Source organism: Castanea sativa, chromosome 5, assembly GCF_040712315.1.
Source record: "Castanea sativa cultivar Marrone di Chiusa Pesio chromosome 5, ASM4071231v1".
Taxonomy (NCBI): domain Eukaryota; kingdom Viridiplantae; phylum Streptophyta; class Magnoliopsida; order Fagales; family Fagaceae; genus Castanea; species Castanea sativa.
The window spans coordinates 25,658,077-25,676,061 of record NC_134017.1 but is presented as its reverse complement, the minus strand read 5'-3'; the positions used below and the strand labels follow the sequence as shown (position 1 = coordinate 25,676,061).

Below are 17,985 nucleotides of genomic sequence, written 5' to 3'. Positions count from 1 at the left end.
GTGATATAAAAGAGATCTTCTCAAAATTGTAGTTTCTGGAATAACATTTTCGAAAGAAGACTTCAATAACCACCTTTCAGCATTATTTCAATATGTCCAAATGGGCTACTTTTTTTTTTCTTTTCTTTTTCTTCTTTCTCTACTATTTATTTGCTTCTATTAATTGCCAAGAAAATAGAGGGGAAAGAAAGAAGAAAATTAGAATCTTACAACCATTTTTCATTGGAATTTTGTAGTCATATTATTTAATTCTTCTTTTCCTTCTGCCTAGCAGCACAATTAAGTCACTTGAAAAGCTAAGCTATATAACATACACAAACAAACATCAGTTGATAAATGTCATTACAACTTCAATTTATTCTGGGAAAACAATATTAGTGGACCACAGGAAGAGACCTTACTTTTGGACTTTACCGTATATTGAATTAATCTAAGTACGATGAATAAATTTGTTTATATCTCACATGATTCTGAGCGGCCAAAAAATGTGTAACGGTTGTTTGCCACATTATCATATAGAAAATCCCTTATGAACCTGCAATCATCCATGAAAAGGGATAAATAAGTGATCATCTCTGGTTGCTTCCATTAGATTCAAATCTGAAGTGACAAACAAAACAGCACTGGAGTCCGGAAACTGGAAAGGTAGTACTTACAAAGGCACAAACTGTAGAAAAAGTGCCAACTGAGGGAAGGGTAAGTCTATGTATTCCATTATTTTCAGCACAGCTTCTGACTTGATGTATGATCTGAAATCCAGCATGGTTTCTCAGTTTTCTTTAGGTAATATATCTTTAGATCTATCTTCTATGTCCTAATTAATAACCTCTTTTTGAACAAAAAGAAATCTGTAGTAATCCATTGGTTGACAAGTAGCAGGAATATGGATATTTATTCAGCTAGGAATTGTTGAATTCAGAAACCAATCTTTTCTCTGTGTCCAACATCTTCACAACCAAAATGAACTACTATGGATGATTTGATGATTGGAAATTGAATTCATGCAGTTATGCTAGGTACACGATTATTGTTTATCACAATTAAGCGAATTGAACCAGTAATATACAAACCTATCCTTTTCAACAAGTACAACACTGGAGATATCATCAGGAGCTCTTCCAGACCTCTGAAGCAATTTCTTGCCTGCTTCGCTTTGAAGAGGCTCAAATCTTATGCTCCTGTTAATAATGAGATAAAAAAGAACAAATGAATAGATCTCAAGTGGTAAAACTATACCCTATAAACATGGTAAGGAAGTCATTTTAATGAAAATATGAAAGTGCATATCAAGACTTTTTCTTTTCTTGCAGAGAAGAAGCATTCCCTATCTATGTTTTTAGAAAGCTCATATTTTATCATTAAGTCTTTAATATGGATTTATTTTTGAACAGCATCAGCAATAAAATTACTCAACGGCCATTACAGTGAAACTCAGGATGAACCTCAACTAGGACCATAAACGTGAAGGTTAGTAACTTAGTATCTTATTGAAGTGCAAGATGCAGAACACATTTTTGTAAAAAGGTAAATTTCCAATGCGAAATAACTTCAGCCTAAAGAGTTCCTTCCTCATTTTCTTTCATCATCCAGCAAACATCTTAAGTAAAGGGGCCCTAAACTCACTAATTTGTTCACATATAAATCCACTCACCAAAAATGAAACTGTAATTTAACAACCCCCCCCCCCCCCCCCCCCCCAAAAAAAAAAAAATACATATTAATTGTGAGCCATTAGTCCAAACATTTGAGAATTGTTGTAATCAGAATTTAAAAGAAGGAAAGAAACACTGACCTATTTCGATCATTTTCACGCACAAACTTCACACCCCCATTACATAAGTTGCATACACCTGTCAAACCAAATTTAGCATTTACTTGACTTGATACATCAAACCTTACTTACCAGAACCAAAAAAAAAATACAGATACATCAAACAGAAAACTTGGGCAGAATTACTTTAAACTCTGGTCAGTCATTAATTGCCCCTTAACTTAATTTGTTCAGACTCTGGGAAAGAAAGTATATATGCATTTCATGTTACATAAAAACTACAATTTGCCTATCAAAGCACGTGTTTATAGTGGTTACTTGAAGTTAGTTATCAGTTAAGCATTCCTCTCCTCTTTACTTACAAAGAGTTAGGATGGGGCAAGTTTATAAGTGCCCATGAGTTGCAAAATATCTTTTAATAAAAATCTGTTCATTCATTTTGGGGGTGGAACAAACAAGAAATTTATTCTGATATTAGTTATTTAGATATTTTTTTCAAAAAAAAATTTTAAAAAGAAAGATACTAACAGAAGAAAATACTCCAATTCACATATAAAAAACTGATATATTTCTTTCTCCAAAAACATTATCTCTTACAGAATTTTACTAATACATTGCTTTTGTAAAGTAAAATTGAGAAAACCATACCAAAGATTGAATATTTCACACTAAACTAAAGATTAAGATTGAAAAGAAGACGTCTACTAAACTTCACAAAAACTTAATTAGTAATTTCACATCTGAAAATGAACAATAATGGGTTTAACTAAAAATATATATTATAAAGATTTAAATAAATATTATCTAATATTCAAATATAATTAAATGCTCCAATTAAGGCCTCAAATTGATTCAGTCAAATATAAGCCTAACTATAATTTGACCCCAAAAAAAAAAAAAATCAATATAAGAGACAACAAAATTCACAACATTCCTATATTAGCCTACCACAATTTGCAATTTTTAAATTTGGTTTTAATAGTCCATATGTGAGAAATTGTTGTAAATTATTTTTTGGGTGTCCTCTATTAGTTCTAATCAAGGACTATAAACCAACATTTTTTTGAATCATTCATTCAAATGAACCATTTTTGCAAATTTCCACCAAAAATTCCAGTACTCATCTAACAGAATCCTCGTCCCTAACACATCTCATATGAAAGAAACAAGCACAGGTAGAGTATATGTACATAGACAGTTAAACTTAAGATTTATATGGCAGACTATATAAACGCATACAATATTAAAAAAAAATAAATAAATAAGGTGTAAAATATTACATAAGACATTTAAATGTTAAAGTAATCATTTTGGTCCACATGTACATATGTGCGTATATTACGTACGTACCGTCAAATAACATGATGGGCCTTGAGTCTTGTTGGAAAAAGCTCGAAGTTGCTTCGACCCACTCCATGCTTTGGCTTCCAACTCGACCTGGACCTGGAGATAGAGTAGCAAACGGACTCAGTACTCTATGCGGTCTAACGTGCGCATGGCGTGGCACGTGCAACCGTGCGCACCCACCCTGAGCCAGTAGCGCCATGAGGAAGAAAAGAAGCAGTACTTTTAGTCTCAACCAAAACACACTATGAAAAAAAGGTGAGAAATTAATTAGTAGGATTTTCCAGGTAGTAGATGTAAATCACCTAGAAGTTTTTCATAATTACAGCGAATACCCTTCTTTTCATAGCGTGCGAGCGATATGCTGCAAAGGAGTAGAGAAGGAATGGGTGGCAAGTTTTGTAAAAGTGGAGTGATGAGTCATTTTATATTTATGTGGATTATTTTCTTCCCTTCGCTCTCTCTCTCTCTCTCTCTCTCTCTCTCTCAGTCTCAGTCGGTGTGGCTAAACTGGGTGCCACGTGCAAACACAAATAACACTCGATTTTGATCGAGTGGCCTTGACTTGAGAATAACCAACAAGAATATACAAATTATTTTATGTAAAAATGTTTTGTGTATCAATCACTCTAATCATGGCACATCAAATTGGTAAACAATAATAAATAAATAAATAAAAGGATAAACAAAAAATTATTTTATTGGACTCTGAATATATGGGGAAAATTCAAAAAAAATTTTAGTCAAATTTAAAATTTCCATTTTAACCCAAAGTATCTACAAAGTAATGATTTGGTTCATTTCCTTCTTCATTTTTTTTTTATTAAAAAAAAAAAAAAAACCGAAGAGTCTCTCGATGCCAAGAGTTTGATTGACTTCTTCACACTATCCATATGATTTTGTATTATGGTGAGTCGAGCTTATTGCCCGGTTACTATCTCAAAAGTTATCGGGCTTGCATGGACTGGAGGTCGATGGTTAGAGAGAAAAAAAGAGAGGAGGAAAAAATAAAATAAAATAATGCCACATCATATTTAAAAATTCTGTCAAATAAAACACCACTCTAGCAATTTATTCAATCAATGTTAAGGTAAAAAAAGACAGAAGTTAGATGGAGGGATTCAAATATCTTGATCCTTTACTTAACTATGATATAGTTATATAAAACGAGACTGTATGTTTATATACAGTAAACTTATTCCGATTCTTGAAACTTAGAAACAATTCCTCCAGGCTCATAGCTATCCCATCCTCAGCAAGCAACAAACATAACCATGAATTATCTTTAGCAATATGTTAAATGCAATCCTGGATTCATTCCAATATGCAGCCACTTAGAACTTTGGCAAAACTGGGATTGCGTTTAACAGATGAGCAATACCACACCGTCACAAAATTGCACTCATCATAAATAATAAACCTGTTTTCATCAAAGCAGTATTAAAAAATCAAGCATATTTCACATAGATCTCAAAGCTGCAAATATGAAGTTCGCGTTAAGCACTCACATCTCTTGGCATCTGATTGTGCCCACCATAGCAATCCAATAGGATATATCCATTACTCTCAACTGGAAAAGCTGCAGCATTTGAACAAAAAACCAAACCGATTGTCTGCAATGAATGCCAATTAAGATTTACTCAGAATATCACAAAACCAACTAGAACCCTATACCAACCATAAATCTATCTCCATCCCAATCATAATTACAGAATTCAACATTCTTGATTTTGCAAATCATTTCTCGTTAACTTTCCACACTAAAAAGACATTCAGAACAAACAATTACAGAACAAAGTACCCTCATTAACTTTCTCCATATAAATTGCTTTCCTTTTAAATTTTAAATGACTATGCTTCATATGTAGCAAACAAATATTAAATCCCAAAAAATTCTTTGCAGACTATCTGCCAAATACTATATGTACCACAAAGATCCAAAATTTTTTGTCAAAGATAAAGAAATGAGAAATCAACTTTTTTAGGGGGAGTTACAGCCATTGACTTAACCAAATTTGTAACCAAACTTTGTCAAAAAGCTAATCAATCTGCATGACAACTCCCTTGCTGATAGGAGTGTTTAACTGAGCACTCTAATCTCTCCATAGCAACTGTTGACAAGTTTGAAACGAAGTTGCATCAAAATGAAAACTAACATCTCTACAGTAATAATAGCTCCTGAATCAGTTTTGATCTCCACTTCTTTCATACCATATTCCACGTCAACAAAATTATCTGATCAATGCCCCACAGCTCATCTTTAAAACTAAAACAAATTCTCAGACTGAGAAAGAAAACCGGAAGCCACTTAATCTCCCTTAATTAATCCATCCCTGCAAAATTCGACCACCTTCGAAGCAACTGTCAGCATTAAGCCAATTACTTCACAGAAAGTTCCAAGCCACGAATATTACAACAGGTAGCACTCTTCGTGGTACAACAAAGTCCCGAAAGAGTGTCAATTGAAAGAAAGAAAATGGTCAATTCAAATAAAAGAATGAGTTTTCAATATTACTGTTACAACAACAATTGGATATTCCATATTCCTGGATTGTTAAGCCAGACAACAGCATGCCAATATGGTAAGATTCAGAACAATAATTTCCTAACTATTGAAAATTATATAGAAATATTGAGGTGATACTTGAGAAAATCAAGCCATTTCTGCTGCAAGCAGGTCAGCTGTTTCCTCTTAAATATTAACATATCTCAGGCAGCCTAACTGCAAACACCAGAAAATTTATAGGAATCAGTAAAAGCCTGAAACACACAGAAACATAAATCAAAAAGAAGGATTACTTTCAAACAAGACCAAGTCAAATCACGTGGCATGTTATCTTGAAACATGTCTCTGTTCATTTCAAAGAGGGAGGAAAAACAAAAGATTCCAAATTCAAACAAATAAAATTCCAAGTTATACATTGGCATCAAGTGCTTATGCATATAGAGCTTATTTATGCATAGGTGTGCTTGACATGATATCTTTTGTATTTATTGATAAGATTAGAAAGAACTAGCCCATTATCTCCACTAAACTATGCCTCTGTCTTTGTTCTCCATAACTTAACATCTCAGTTTACCTAATTATACAGTAGCAATTGACTAAACAGCAGTACAGGACCCTCATCATTTTTCTTAAATGACAACTCTCTCGCTGTTTTGCACACAATTAGCAGTCATACTAGCAGTTACCCACCATCAGAACAGAAGCACACATAACCCTCATAACAAATAAGTATTGGTAACTGCCTGTACTTGTAACATTAGATAGCATATGACAATTCCAGCGAATAAAATCCATAAATATACAGTGATAAATATAGGATATAGCATATACACATAGCAATTAAAATAGAGAAAAAAAAAAAAAAACCAAAGAAATTGAATATAATTGTCATATTCGATAGCTTATAGCAAAGAAATTTGTAGATAATGGCCTATGAATTTCATGCCCCTAACTTATGGCATGATTGAACCAATGTTATATATTTTCAAAAGAAGAATTAATATTTCAAATTAACAACTGGAAGTGATCTATCTCCCTCTCATATCCAAAAAGCTAAGAACTCTCTGTTAAGTTTACAAAGAAAATCAACAAGAACAACATTATGCACTTCAATGGAAAAGTAAATCATGAAGTTCTTAGCATACTGCTCACTTAGCATATGCTGCCTCAAGCACATGTCACTAATTTGTAATTTCTATAGAAAAAAAAATCCTCAAAATTGTGTCACTAGACTTGTAAAACTACTCCCCTACTTAGCTTAAATAAATAAATATAACAGAAAAGAATAAAAACTCAATACCCTTTGACAAGTCATGCTGCCTCGAGCTTATGTCAGTATGAAGTTGTCTATTAGGTTAAATGGACTTGGTGACAGAACAGAATTCTCCAGGGGCAAATTGCAAACAACCAACCAAACGGAGTCAGCTGTACTGCTGCTACACACAGAAAAAGCTAGCACCAAAAACATGCTAGAGATGTTTTTCTTAATAAGATCTAGAGCAGTACCATATCAAATTTCAAGAACCATAGGTCTACAGCTATCATGGTCTGATGATTACAACACAAAACTTACAATTAGGGAACCAAAAATGCATCATATCATCAGGAAAGATGCAAAAATTATGTTCTTTACCAGCAGAGAGGGGTTTCTTGAAACTCGAAATCAAAGTTCAGACCATCAAATCAGAATTTTCAGGGTTTACTGAAAAATCATCAATGAGATTCTTGAATGAAAAACTCAAGACAGCCCTTCCTCTAGACTCATCCTCTTAAAAACTGACAGAATGATTTTGCAATGTTTGAGTTTTAATCATTATTATTTTATAGTTACAACAAGTGGGGAGAGGGATTCGCACCTGAGTTTGCATAATGGAGACCAGGCAGTGGCACAATTATTGAATATTTGAATGTAGAATAATAAAATTTCATAATCTATCAATCAGTTGGTATCATAAAAGCTTATCATTAAGTAAGAAACTAATGTTAAGTATGAATTCATTGAGCTCATGAGAATGACAGCCATACCAATAGTTGCAGAAATATAATGAATAAAAGTATCAAATTGTCATAGTTCCAAAGGTATTATTTTAAGTATGAACTCATGAGGATGGTCCAACAAGCCAATCATCTATATTCTTGGTAAACACTGCCTACCCAAGCATACGATTAGTTTGATTATCAGAGAGCTGAATAAAGTACCCAAGAGTTCAACCACCTCTTAGAATTTCTAAAGCGAATTTTCTCAACAATATCAGGTGAGCCAGTTTACGGACTACCTAGAGGGGATGCTTCAAGTGTCTATGAAGTCAACCTTGAGACTCCATGACCACAATGAGACTTAATATTGGTAAAATATATAAATCCTGAAGAAATTGATTTTGAAAAACATTTTTGTTTTGCTAAGCTATTAAAAGTACCCCGAATAATGACATAACTAATCAGTCCTGTCCACTGAAACAGGTGATATCCAACTGAAAATTATGAACACGAGATGTTGTCAAACTTATACCAATGCATCATTCATAATTAATAGTACTTCATGCATAAAGTAAATTGTCTCACTGAGTTTTTAATGGTATTTTAATGTACAACAAAGAAAATGAAAATAGAATTTCCAATGAAAAAATAACAACCACTATTAGAAACTCAAAATTAACTGCAACATTTTGGAAAATAAAAGCTTCTAGACATTGTTAGACACTATTACTAATTGTTCACCTTCATTTTTTCTGTGACAGAGCAATCTCAAATCATTCAACCTAGGTTTTCTCTACTTATGGTGCATCCTACAACAATAATTGACACAGCAATCATCAATTAGACTATAAGGTCTATGTTTAAATAAATATTAAAAATATTAAAAAGGAAAAAACGTACACAAAAGGGAACTACTGCTGGGAACTCATCCAGAGATTGTTCTTAGAAGAAATACAACCACTTCATCTAGATGATCATAATTCCAAGATGCTCATAGCCCATTGCTCTTAGTCACTTTCCAGATCTGTTTCTTCACTTCTTGAAGTCTTATTTGTCTTATCACCTCTTATCATGTTTGCCATCTCCTGAATTGAACAAGAAGTACTTCTCTCCATCTTATTTGCAAGTATCTCAATCTGGTCCAAGAAACCTAGCTCTAATATGCGGTTCCTCAACAACTCAATGGTAGAAGTATATGGTGGTATTCCTTCATCAACCATCATCTCAAAGTACTTACATGCCTCCTCTAGTTTACCTTTCTTCTTGCATAGACCATGAATCATGACAGCATATGTTGACACGGAAGGATAAAATCTTCGCTCCCCCATACTCTCCCAAACTTCAGTTGCCCTATCAAATCTTCCTATCCTGATAAGCAATTTGAGCACCATATTATAGGTATGTCGGTCTGGCATGCAATTATCTTTCTCCATTCTAGAAATCAATTTAAGAGCCCTATTTACCTCAGAATGATCGCAGTGGTAAGCTTGCATAGCATTGTAACTCCATGTATCCGGCCAAACTCCCCGCTCAATCATCTCATCTAGAAGTTGGTATGCCTCATCCACCCTATCATTTTTACAAAGCTTCTTGATAATACAATTGTAAGTATAAACATTAGGCAAAAGCTCATATCTTCTCATTCGATCAAGCACCCTAAAGGCTGAATGCATATCATTTGCTTCACAGTATGCGCGGATGAAAATCGAGTAAGTAGAAGCATCAGCATCAACTCCATTAGACCCCATTTCCCGGAAGATCTTATACGCTTCATCCACATTCCCAGCTTTGCACAAAGCCTCCAACAAACTAGTATATGCTAACACATCCACCTTACATCCTCGTTCAAGCATTTCATCAAACAACTTACGTGCCTCATTTGAGTCACCAATATCCCCCCACCCCCTCATCAAAATGCTATAAGTTTTTGCATTCAGCTCGAACCCAATCTTCACTTTATCAAAAAATTGTTGGGCATGTCTTACATGCCTCCTTTTGCATAACACATACAAAAGCTGATTAAGATCATGAATTCCCGGCTTGATACCAAACTCAACCATTCGATTGAAAGCTCGAACCGCATCCTCAGGAAGATTAGCTCTACCGTAAGCTCTAAAAACAAGCCAGAAAACTTCAGAGCCAATCCCAACACAATGAGAGTCTCTCATTTCTATTAGGAAATCCCATAATATAGCAAACTGCTTACTACTTCCCAAGATATCAACCAAAATCTGATAGCTAATAACACTATGCTCAAAACCCGGAATTCTTTTAGCCCAAAGAAAGAACCTGTGAGCTGAGAACCCAAGATTTTTGCACCTCTTCAACACTTGCTCGACCATGTTTGTGGATATTTGATTTGAAAAAGTGTTGAGAGAAAGTTCTAAATCATTATGGGGGTTCCGGTGGTCACTGAGTATGCGAGAGATTTCGTTAACGAGGTGTGGTGATGATGGGTCCGGCACTAATGAGAATTGTGAGGCTTGGGAAGAGAAAGGGTGGATATTTTGGGGTTTGGGTTTGAGACGAAAGTGGAAGAGAGTGTGTAAGGTTTTGGGTTTAGAGGACAGAGACAGAGACAGAGACAGAGACCTTGTTGTGGCCATCTTACGATTTTTTTGCACTAACAACTTCCTAGTACTTATATATTATTAACATTATCGAAGACAAACAAAACACAGAGTTAAGAACCCAACTAAGATTACTGGTTGGGGAGCACGGGAGGGTAGAGTAGAGTGAGTAGATTCAGCACAAAATTAGTTTATTATTAGCTAATATTATTTTACTCTACTCTTCTCCACTCTCCTTCCTTCCTCCATCCAAACAGGCCATACATGATATAGACTTATCAGCTTGGGGAATGTGGTCTCACGTATTGCCTCAAAGGTCTTAGCTAACAGGTTGAAACGCATGTTCCCTTTTATGTCTAATTGCCTTATTATAGATAATATACTGGTTACTCTTGAAATTATGTATCGTATCAATCGGAAAAGAAAGGGGAAGGTAGGGAGCAAGGGGCGGCCACATTTGAAGGCCAGGGTGGTCACAGGACCACCTTGACTGTGACCACCCTGACCTGAAATTTTTTTTTTTTTATTTATAATAATATAAAAGTTTATATTTGCCTACCTTTCAAAAAAAAAAAATTGGGAGTACCATCAGTTTTTTTTATGTCAATAAAATTAAATTTTACTTCATAATTTGTCCTACTTAACAATATATTAGGGCTTTCAAGCAAAAAAAAACCCAAAAAAATTTTGAACTAAATTTGAAAAAAAAAATTATAACATAGCAAGCCCCAAATGCCCAATAAAATCTAGGAAAAAAAAGCCCAAGATCAATCTTTTTTATTAAATTGTGTAATTTATGCTTCTTAAAAAACACATTGAGAAAAATTCTTGAAGCTGCCACTAGTAGAGAGATGACCTTGAAACTTAATATGAGTAAAACTTATAACAGGGTAGAATGAAGATACTTGGATAATAAAATGCTTAAGATGGGCTTTGATGGGAAGTGGGTGGATATCATGATGAGATGTGCTAGAATTGTAACTTATTCAGTGAAGATTAATGGGGAACCTTGAGGGCTCGTTACCCTAACTAAAGGGTTATTCCAAGGGGACTCTCTCTCTCCCTATATCTTTTTTGGTTTGTGTAGAAGGCTTGTCGGCACTAATTAAGCAATTCATGGAGCAAGGAATGTTTAAAGGAGTGGTAGCAAGCATGAGGATACCTAAGATTTCAAACAATTTTCTTTGTAGATGATAACCTCATTTTTTGTTGCGCTACACATGAGGACTGTGCTACTTTGGAAAATATCTTAGAAACCTATGAACAGGCATCTGAGCAACAATTGAATCAGGAGAAAACCTGTTAGGAATGCTATAAGCATATGGATAATAATTGTTGTATTAAGATTTAGTTAATTAGTTAGTTAATTACAATTCCAAACATGTTAATCACATTTAGCACATATTAGAATTATTAATGTACATGGGAAATAATAGAACCAATAGAATGAGGTCATGTGTGCCAATAAGATTAAAACTAGTCTCCTATAAATACATGATTGTAATCCAATATGAGATATCAATTGAAGAATAAATCAACTTCTTAGTGCATTAGTGCATCTCTCTCTCTCTCTCTCTTAATCTCTATTTTTCTCTATAGAGGGTGACTACCTCGAATTAGATCAATTTCCCTACAATTCTCATCAATCCTCCTACAATTCATTCTCATCCCCATTAGGAACCTAGAGAGGTTCCTAACAAAACCGCTCTATACTTCAGTCGTAATACACCTCAAAGACATTTAGGAGGGCATAAAGGATCAATTTGAGGTAGAAATAATACGCCAATATGAGAAATACCTTGGCCTACCATCTTTAGTGGGGGAAAATAAGCACAATACTTTTCAACAATTACTTGAAAGGTTGGATAGTAAACTATCAGGTTGGAAAGAAAGTTGTTATCAACCGCAGGCAAGGAAATACTAATTAAGACAGTTGCACGGGCAATACCTACATACACCACGAATGTTTTTAAACTCCCTAGTGCTCTATGTTATGAAGTGACAAGTATGGTTTCAACCTCTTGGTGGGGACAAGAATGAGAAAAATAAGATGGCATGGTTGAATTAGCAAAAAAAATGTGCTTACCCAAGGTCAAAGGAGGTTTGGGTTTTTGGGATCTTAAGGACTTCAATCTTACTTTGCTAGCTAAGCAGGGATTTAGGTTACAATAACATCAACTCGTTGGTCTATAAGGTCTTTAAAGCTCAGTATTTCACCAATGAAGACTTTCTTACTTCTGAGCTTGGCAATCATCCTTCTTTTGCATGGAGAAGTATTACTTTCATGGTTGTCAAAATCGCGATCCAGATCGTAGAATCGCACGATTTTACGATCCCACCTCACCAAAAAGTTTTAAATCATAACAGGATCGCAAAAATGTTAGGATTGTAGGTAGGATCGTATAGGATCGTAGGATCGTATGAGATTCTACCGATCTTATCGATCCTACCATTTGGCTTGAATTTTTTTTTTTTTTTAAGTGGGATTCATTTGGGTAAACCTAAACCCACAAGCCCAACAGGTTTTAGAAGCCCAATAATGAATTGAAGTCCCAAATTTACCCCTATGTCAACATAAAATCTCAAAAAAACCTATGGTATAAGTTTAATGTTTTCAAAAACAAAACCTAAACTATTTAGAAATGCAAAGCTCTAGCACGCACCTCTGTCCCGTGCCTCCTCAACCCTTTGTCAAAAACCCAGCACCTTTCAGCCCTGTTAATGCTGAGCCATCACTGCCTTTAAGCTTTCTTAACTTAAGTTTAACGTTTAAATTTAAAAAAAAAAAAAAAAAAAAAAAAAAAAAAAAAAAAAACTCAGTCAAAAACCCAGCACCTCTCAGCCCTTTCAATAATGTTGCCATGAGCCATTGCTGCCTTTAAGGTTTCTAGTAATTTGTTTTGGTAATTAATACTTAGTAGTTTATCATTTATTTGTACTTTGTTAGCTTAATTCCATATTGTTGTGTTGCGTATATGATTTTAACAAAGCTTTTAAGGTTTTTATTTTTCTATTTTGTTAACTAAATTAAGTAAAATTTGAAAAATTATGAAATAGGATCTTCATTATTTAATTAGCTAGTTTACCTTAGATTGAGAATTTTCTTTTAGATTACATATTGTAAAATTGTAGTTAGCTAGTTTTTATATGCTAACTAGCCTAACTTATTTTGGATTTGGAACTAAGAATTTGGAAAACATTTTTCATATGTGTAGATAATATTTTGGTACTTAGTTGCTAATTAAACATGTACTGAAATTTTTAGATACATTATGTCAAAAGTTAAATATATTTTGCTTCATTAGAATGACATAAGAACGATGTAGTGCGTGCAAATTACATTTTATGATGCAATTTTTTTTTAATGGATGGATTTATATTTTAAGTAATTATATAACATACAAAGTCACTATCAATTTGTTTTTTGCTTAAAATCTGAAAATAGGTAGGATCTTACGATTCACGACCCAATCCTACGATCTCCGATCCTACCTACCTCCCACGATCCTACGTAGGATCCCGATTTTGACAACCTTGATTACGATAGCATAGAACCTTGTTCGACATGGACATCGATGGCAAGTAAGGAATGGTTCGTCAATTGATATAAGGAGGGATAAATGGACTCATCAACCATCTTCCTTCAAGCTTATAGCTCCACTAGCCAGTTTGCCAATGGGAGAACAAGTTAATTTGTTCATAGAACCTCACTCTAAGGAGTGGAACACAAGTATGATTAATTATTTATTTATTCCTGCTGATGCTTCGGCTATGCTTATTATTCCAATTAATAAGCTCTAGGTGGCAGAGAGATCGGCTAGTGTGGCCTTACACTCCTAAAGGACATTTTTCATTCCGTAGTGCTTACAAAGTGGAAGTTATCATGAACTCTTCTCCAAGCCCAGGCTAGTCCTCAAATGGCTAGCATAATCTGAATTTCCAGAGGTGTTTTTGAAGCCTCAATGTCCCAAACAAGATCAAATCATTTGCTTGGAGGGCTTGCAGAAATATTCTTCCCACCAAAGCTAATCTATACCACCGAGGGTCATTGATGATCCTTCTTGCGAGGCCTGTGATTAAGCTGCTAAAAATGGTGGTTATCTATTTTGGGAATGTGATCGAGCTTGTGAAGATTAGAGGCTATCGGGAATACCATTTGAACCCGGAGGTGCCTAATTCACAGAATTCTAGGATTTCCTGTGGCATGCCAAATTTGTTCAGCATTTTGGATGATAATATGTTAGCCCTAATCATTTTAGCCGAAATGAAGTCCGGTAAGGAAGACCTTAACAACAAAGTTCCGTTATCGTTCACAAGGTGAGATATCTGTTGCATGAATTCTAGGTGGCAAATTTTACGGTGTCTCCACTGGATTGTTCAGATGAGATATACTAGACTTCCCCAAGAGAACCATGGTACAAGGTGAATGTCGACGGAGTGGTGTTTGAAAATTTGTAATATTCGGGGATGGGGGCTGTGATCCAAGATCATGAAAGACAAGTTGCAGCGGCACTGAGCAAGAATTTTCATAGACTTTTTGGGCCGATTGAAGCTGAAGCCATTGCACTAGACGAACATGTCACTTTTGCTTAGGATATACGTATCAAAGATGTTATTTTTGAGTGATATTCCCTAATAATATTTAATGCCGTCTCTGGAAATAATGAACCGCCAACCATTGTGTCTAATGTTATCTTTGGGATCTTTCAAAATATATGAGACTTTAGAAGGGTACAATTTTATCATGTAAGGCAACGAGAGAATCGTTCTGTGTATCTTTTGGCTCAATACGTCAAAGGTGTTTCTCATTTTGTAACTTGGATAGAGGAAAATTATATTATGCTTGAAGTCACTTTGGCTCAAGGTATATTGAATTTCTCTTCTTTTTAATAAATTTTTGGTATTCTTATAAAAATAAATAAATAAATAAAATCCAATGACAAATTGATAATTATTGTCACAAAATAATAAGAAAGTCCTATAAGGGAATATATATGTATATATATATATATATAAAAGAAAGAGAAAATTTTGATTCTCTCTTAATCAAAACACAAATGGTTTGAAAAGGATTGTGCAGAAGCTTCTAAACCCGGTGTACCCAAATAACATGCAACAATATTTATAAGAAATAGAAAGAAAATGCACTGGTAGTGCCTCAATTGTACGGCAAGCTGAATCACCACAGTTGGAGAACGCCATTGCTGCTGCAAGCTCTTTCATTCTCCCTCTCTCATTAATTTTTCACTATTTTATTGGTGATTTGGATTTCATCTTTTCAAATCTTTTTTCTTTTTCTTTTTTATATTCAGCTTTTTGAGGTTTAGAATAGGTGATTCATGGTAGTGCTTGATTTGGTAAAGTTATAGAGATTTTATGTTTTATGGATGGAAACTATAGAGATTGTGAATAACTATAGTGGTTGAGAAGTTATATTATTATTATTTTTTATAAGAAAGTTATTGTGGGCGCAAGTGCTCGCGACGGGCTTTGGGTTTCCCTAAATCCTTGAGAAGTACTCCTTCGACTAGGGTGGACTATGGCGGAATGTATAAATGGAGTTTCCACCTAGATTAGGTTTAAGAATCATGGATATAGCACCCTTGTGGAAGAACTAATCTTTACCAGAGCACATGTCCAGAGTTTAGGTATAGGGATGGGAAGGTGTTAAGCACCCAACTCTACCCGACTTGTAGGTCAACCTCCACTAATTGTGTTCCAAATCCTAATCCAATCAAAAGGTCCTTTAATATGTTATTCTAAACTTACACACACTAACATGCATCTAACATCCAAACATGGCAAATGTCTCACACTCATCCATAGCATAAATTCTACCATTCATTTAGTAATATATATCCAAGGGCGGCAAGCACATCACAAAAAAGTATCATAAATTAAGGGAAATAATCAAACATATTCATCATGTTCATCAATCAAGAATGCACACCATGTTCATCAACCAAATCAAATGCATGTTCATGTAATTATGCATGACTTACCTTACTTACATCACTGCACCATAACACCTCAGCACCTATGCATCAACGCCTATTCAAGTTCTCATGAATTTTTATGTGATTCAATCAAGCATAAACCTTGATCATCAATCTACCAATCCAAGTATGTGAAAAAGTTATCTTACTAAGCCTAATGCTAAAAATGTGAAAACTAGACTCAAAAAAGACCTAAACATGTTATTAAAACTAATTAAAACAAACAAAATAGTAAGAACTCTAAATCTACATTTCTAGGCACAAGTATGTGTGTGCATGAATGAAGTATGCGTATGCATGCCTCGAGTATGCATACACATACATAAATCACGCACAGTTTTAAAGCACAACCAAACAAGCATGCACATGCATAATTGCATACACACCCAAAAACACAATTTTAAAGTACAACCAAAAAACAATGAAACAAAACCTAGCATGCTTCTACTATATTAATTCAACTCTTCATTCAAAACATGACGAGACACAACAAATCAAAATCAAATAAAGCAAAACATATTTCTAAGCATGTATAAAAAATAATTCAAATTAAGAGCAACAAGAACACGAGTTATAAAAATCCAAATTAACAAAGAACCATGAAGAGACCTACCTTGCTTATAAAACATAACTTGGTTGATATTTAGCCAATCCCTTAGTGCCTACGCAATAACATTCAATGAGATATCAAGGAAATCAAATGATTCAATAGTTTATAGGTAATCATAACTCAAAATTAAATAAATATCTTGAAAATGTTTTAGAAAGTACGTTTGAAAAACGTTCCTTGAAATGAGATCAATAGTTTCTACCCAAATAATTCAATAGTTTATAGGTAATCACAACTCAAAATAAAAATATGTTCTTGAAAAAGCTTTAGAAAGAATGTTTAAAAAATGTTCCTTGGAATGAGATCAATAGTTTCTACCTTAATGAGTACTAGAGAGAGGTTTTGAAGAACCAAAATAGTGTTTTGGGTTGCAATAAACATGTATGAGAACATTTATTTTTTCTAGACCAATATTCACATGATTTTATACTTAAGACGATGATGGAGTTAAAGTGGTACTAACAAATGGTGTCTATGTAATCATAACAATTATAAGAGTAAAAGTGTAAAAAATTATCAGTTACTTATGACTACAAAACATATAAACAGGTAAGTTTATTCAAAATTTCATGTATGAAAACGTTTACATTTTACCTTATCAACATCTGCATGATTTGATACTTAAGACAATGATGGAGTTAATGGTGTTTATGTACACAAGATTATAAGAGGAAACAGTTTAAGATATCATCTAATTACTTATAAGTGAAATAAATGTAAATAAGTTTACTCAAAATTCATGTATGAAAATGTTTACTTTTTACCTTATCAACATTCACATGATTTGATACTTGAGACAATAATGGAGTTAATGGTGCCTATATAATCACAATGACTATAAGAGAAACATTTTAAGAAATCATCTTAATTACTTATAAGTGCAAAATATATAAACAAGTAAGTTTACCCTTAAGAATGACGTAAAACGAGTTTCGTAACTATGTATTGGCCTGAAACGCTGACAGGATAAGTCTGTTTTATATATATATATTTGCCTGAAACACTAACATGATAAGTCTGTTATATATATATATATATATATGACCTTACTAATAAGTTTATAAATAAAAAGGCAAGTACAGTACAACCTCCAACTTCCCAAATTATCTACAAGTTATTCTACTACGAATAAAAAAAACACTTAATTGATGCAAATAATGTTCTTCATGTGACCTATAATTATTAGATTGTGTGTTGGGAGCAAAATTAGG

The 17,985-nt window shown here is 33.9% G+C and overlaps 2 protein-coding genes across 5 annotated transcripts; both read right to left on the bottom strand.

The window, feature by feature from the left end:
• Window positions 1-215: 215 nt before the first annotated feature.
• On the bottom strand, window positions 216-3,392 carry LOC142634014 (DCC family protein At1g52590, chloroplastic). Its single transcript, XM_075808277.1, has 5 exons — window positions 3,122-3,392; window positions 1,793-1,850; window positions 1,071-1,178; window positions 657-749; window positions 216-535 (listed from the first exon to the last, which is right to left on the bottom strand). Exons 1-5 carry the CDS (start codon window positions 3,315-3,317, stop codon window positions 454-456), a joined length of 537 nt encoding a protein of 178 aa, XP_075664392.1. The 5' UTR covers window positions 3,318-3,392; the 3' UTR covers window positions 216-453.
• Window positions 3,393-4,108: 716 nt separating this feature from the next.
• Window positions 4,109-10,233, bottom strand: LOC142633424 (pentatricopeptide repeat-containing protein At1g52640, mitochondrial). 4 transcript variants are annotated; one of them, XM_075807665.1, is made up of 4 exons: window positions 8,499-10,233; window positions 8,340-8,407; window positions 4,624-4,728; window positions 4,109-4,535 (listed from the first exon to the last, which is right to left on the bottom strand). In XM_075807665.1, the coding sequence occupies exon 1, from the start codon at window positions 10,202-10,204 to the stop codon at window positions 8,606-8,608; it is 1,599 nt and encodes a 532-aa protein (XP_075663780.1). In that variant the 5' UTR covers window positions 10,205-10,233; the 3' UTR covers window positions 4,109-4,535; window positions 4,624-4,728; window positions 8,340-8,407; window positions 8,499-8,605. The 4 variants fall into 4 exon arrangements, with proteins under 4 accessions (XP_075663780.1, XP_075663781.1, XP_075663779.1 ...); XM_075807666.1 differs by lacking the exon at window positions 8,340-8,407 and having other exon boundaries at window positions 4,110-4,535; XM_075807664.1 differs by lacking the exons at window positions 4,109-4,535; window positions 4,624-4,728; window positions 8,340-8,407 and adding an exon at window positions 5,572-5,837.
• Between the last annotated feature and the right edge of the window lie 7,752 nt (window positions 10,234-17,985).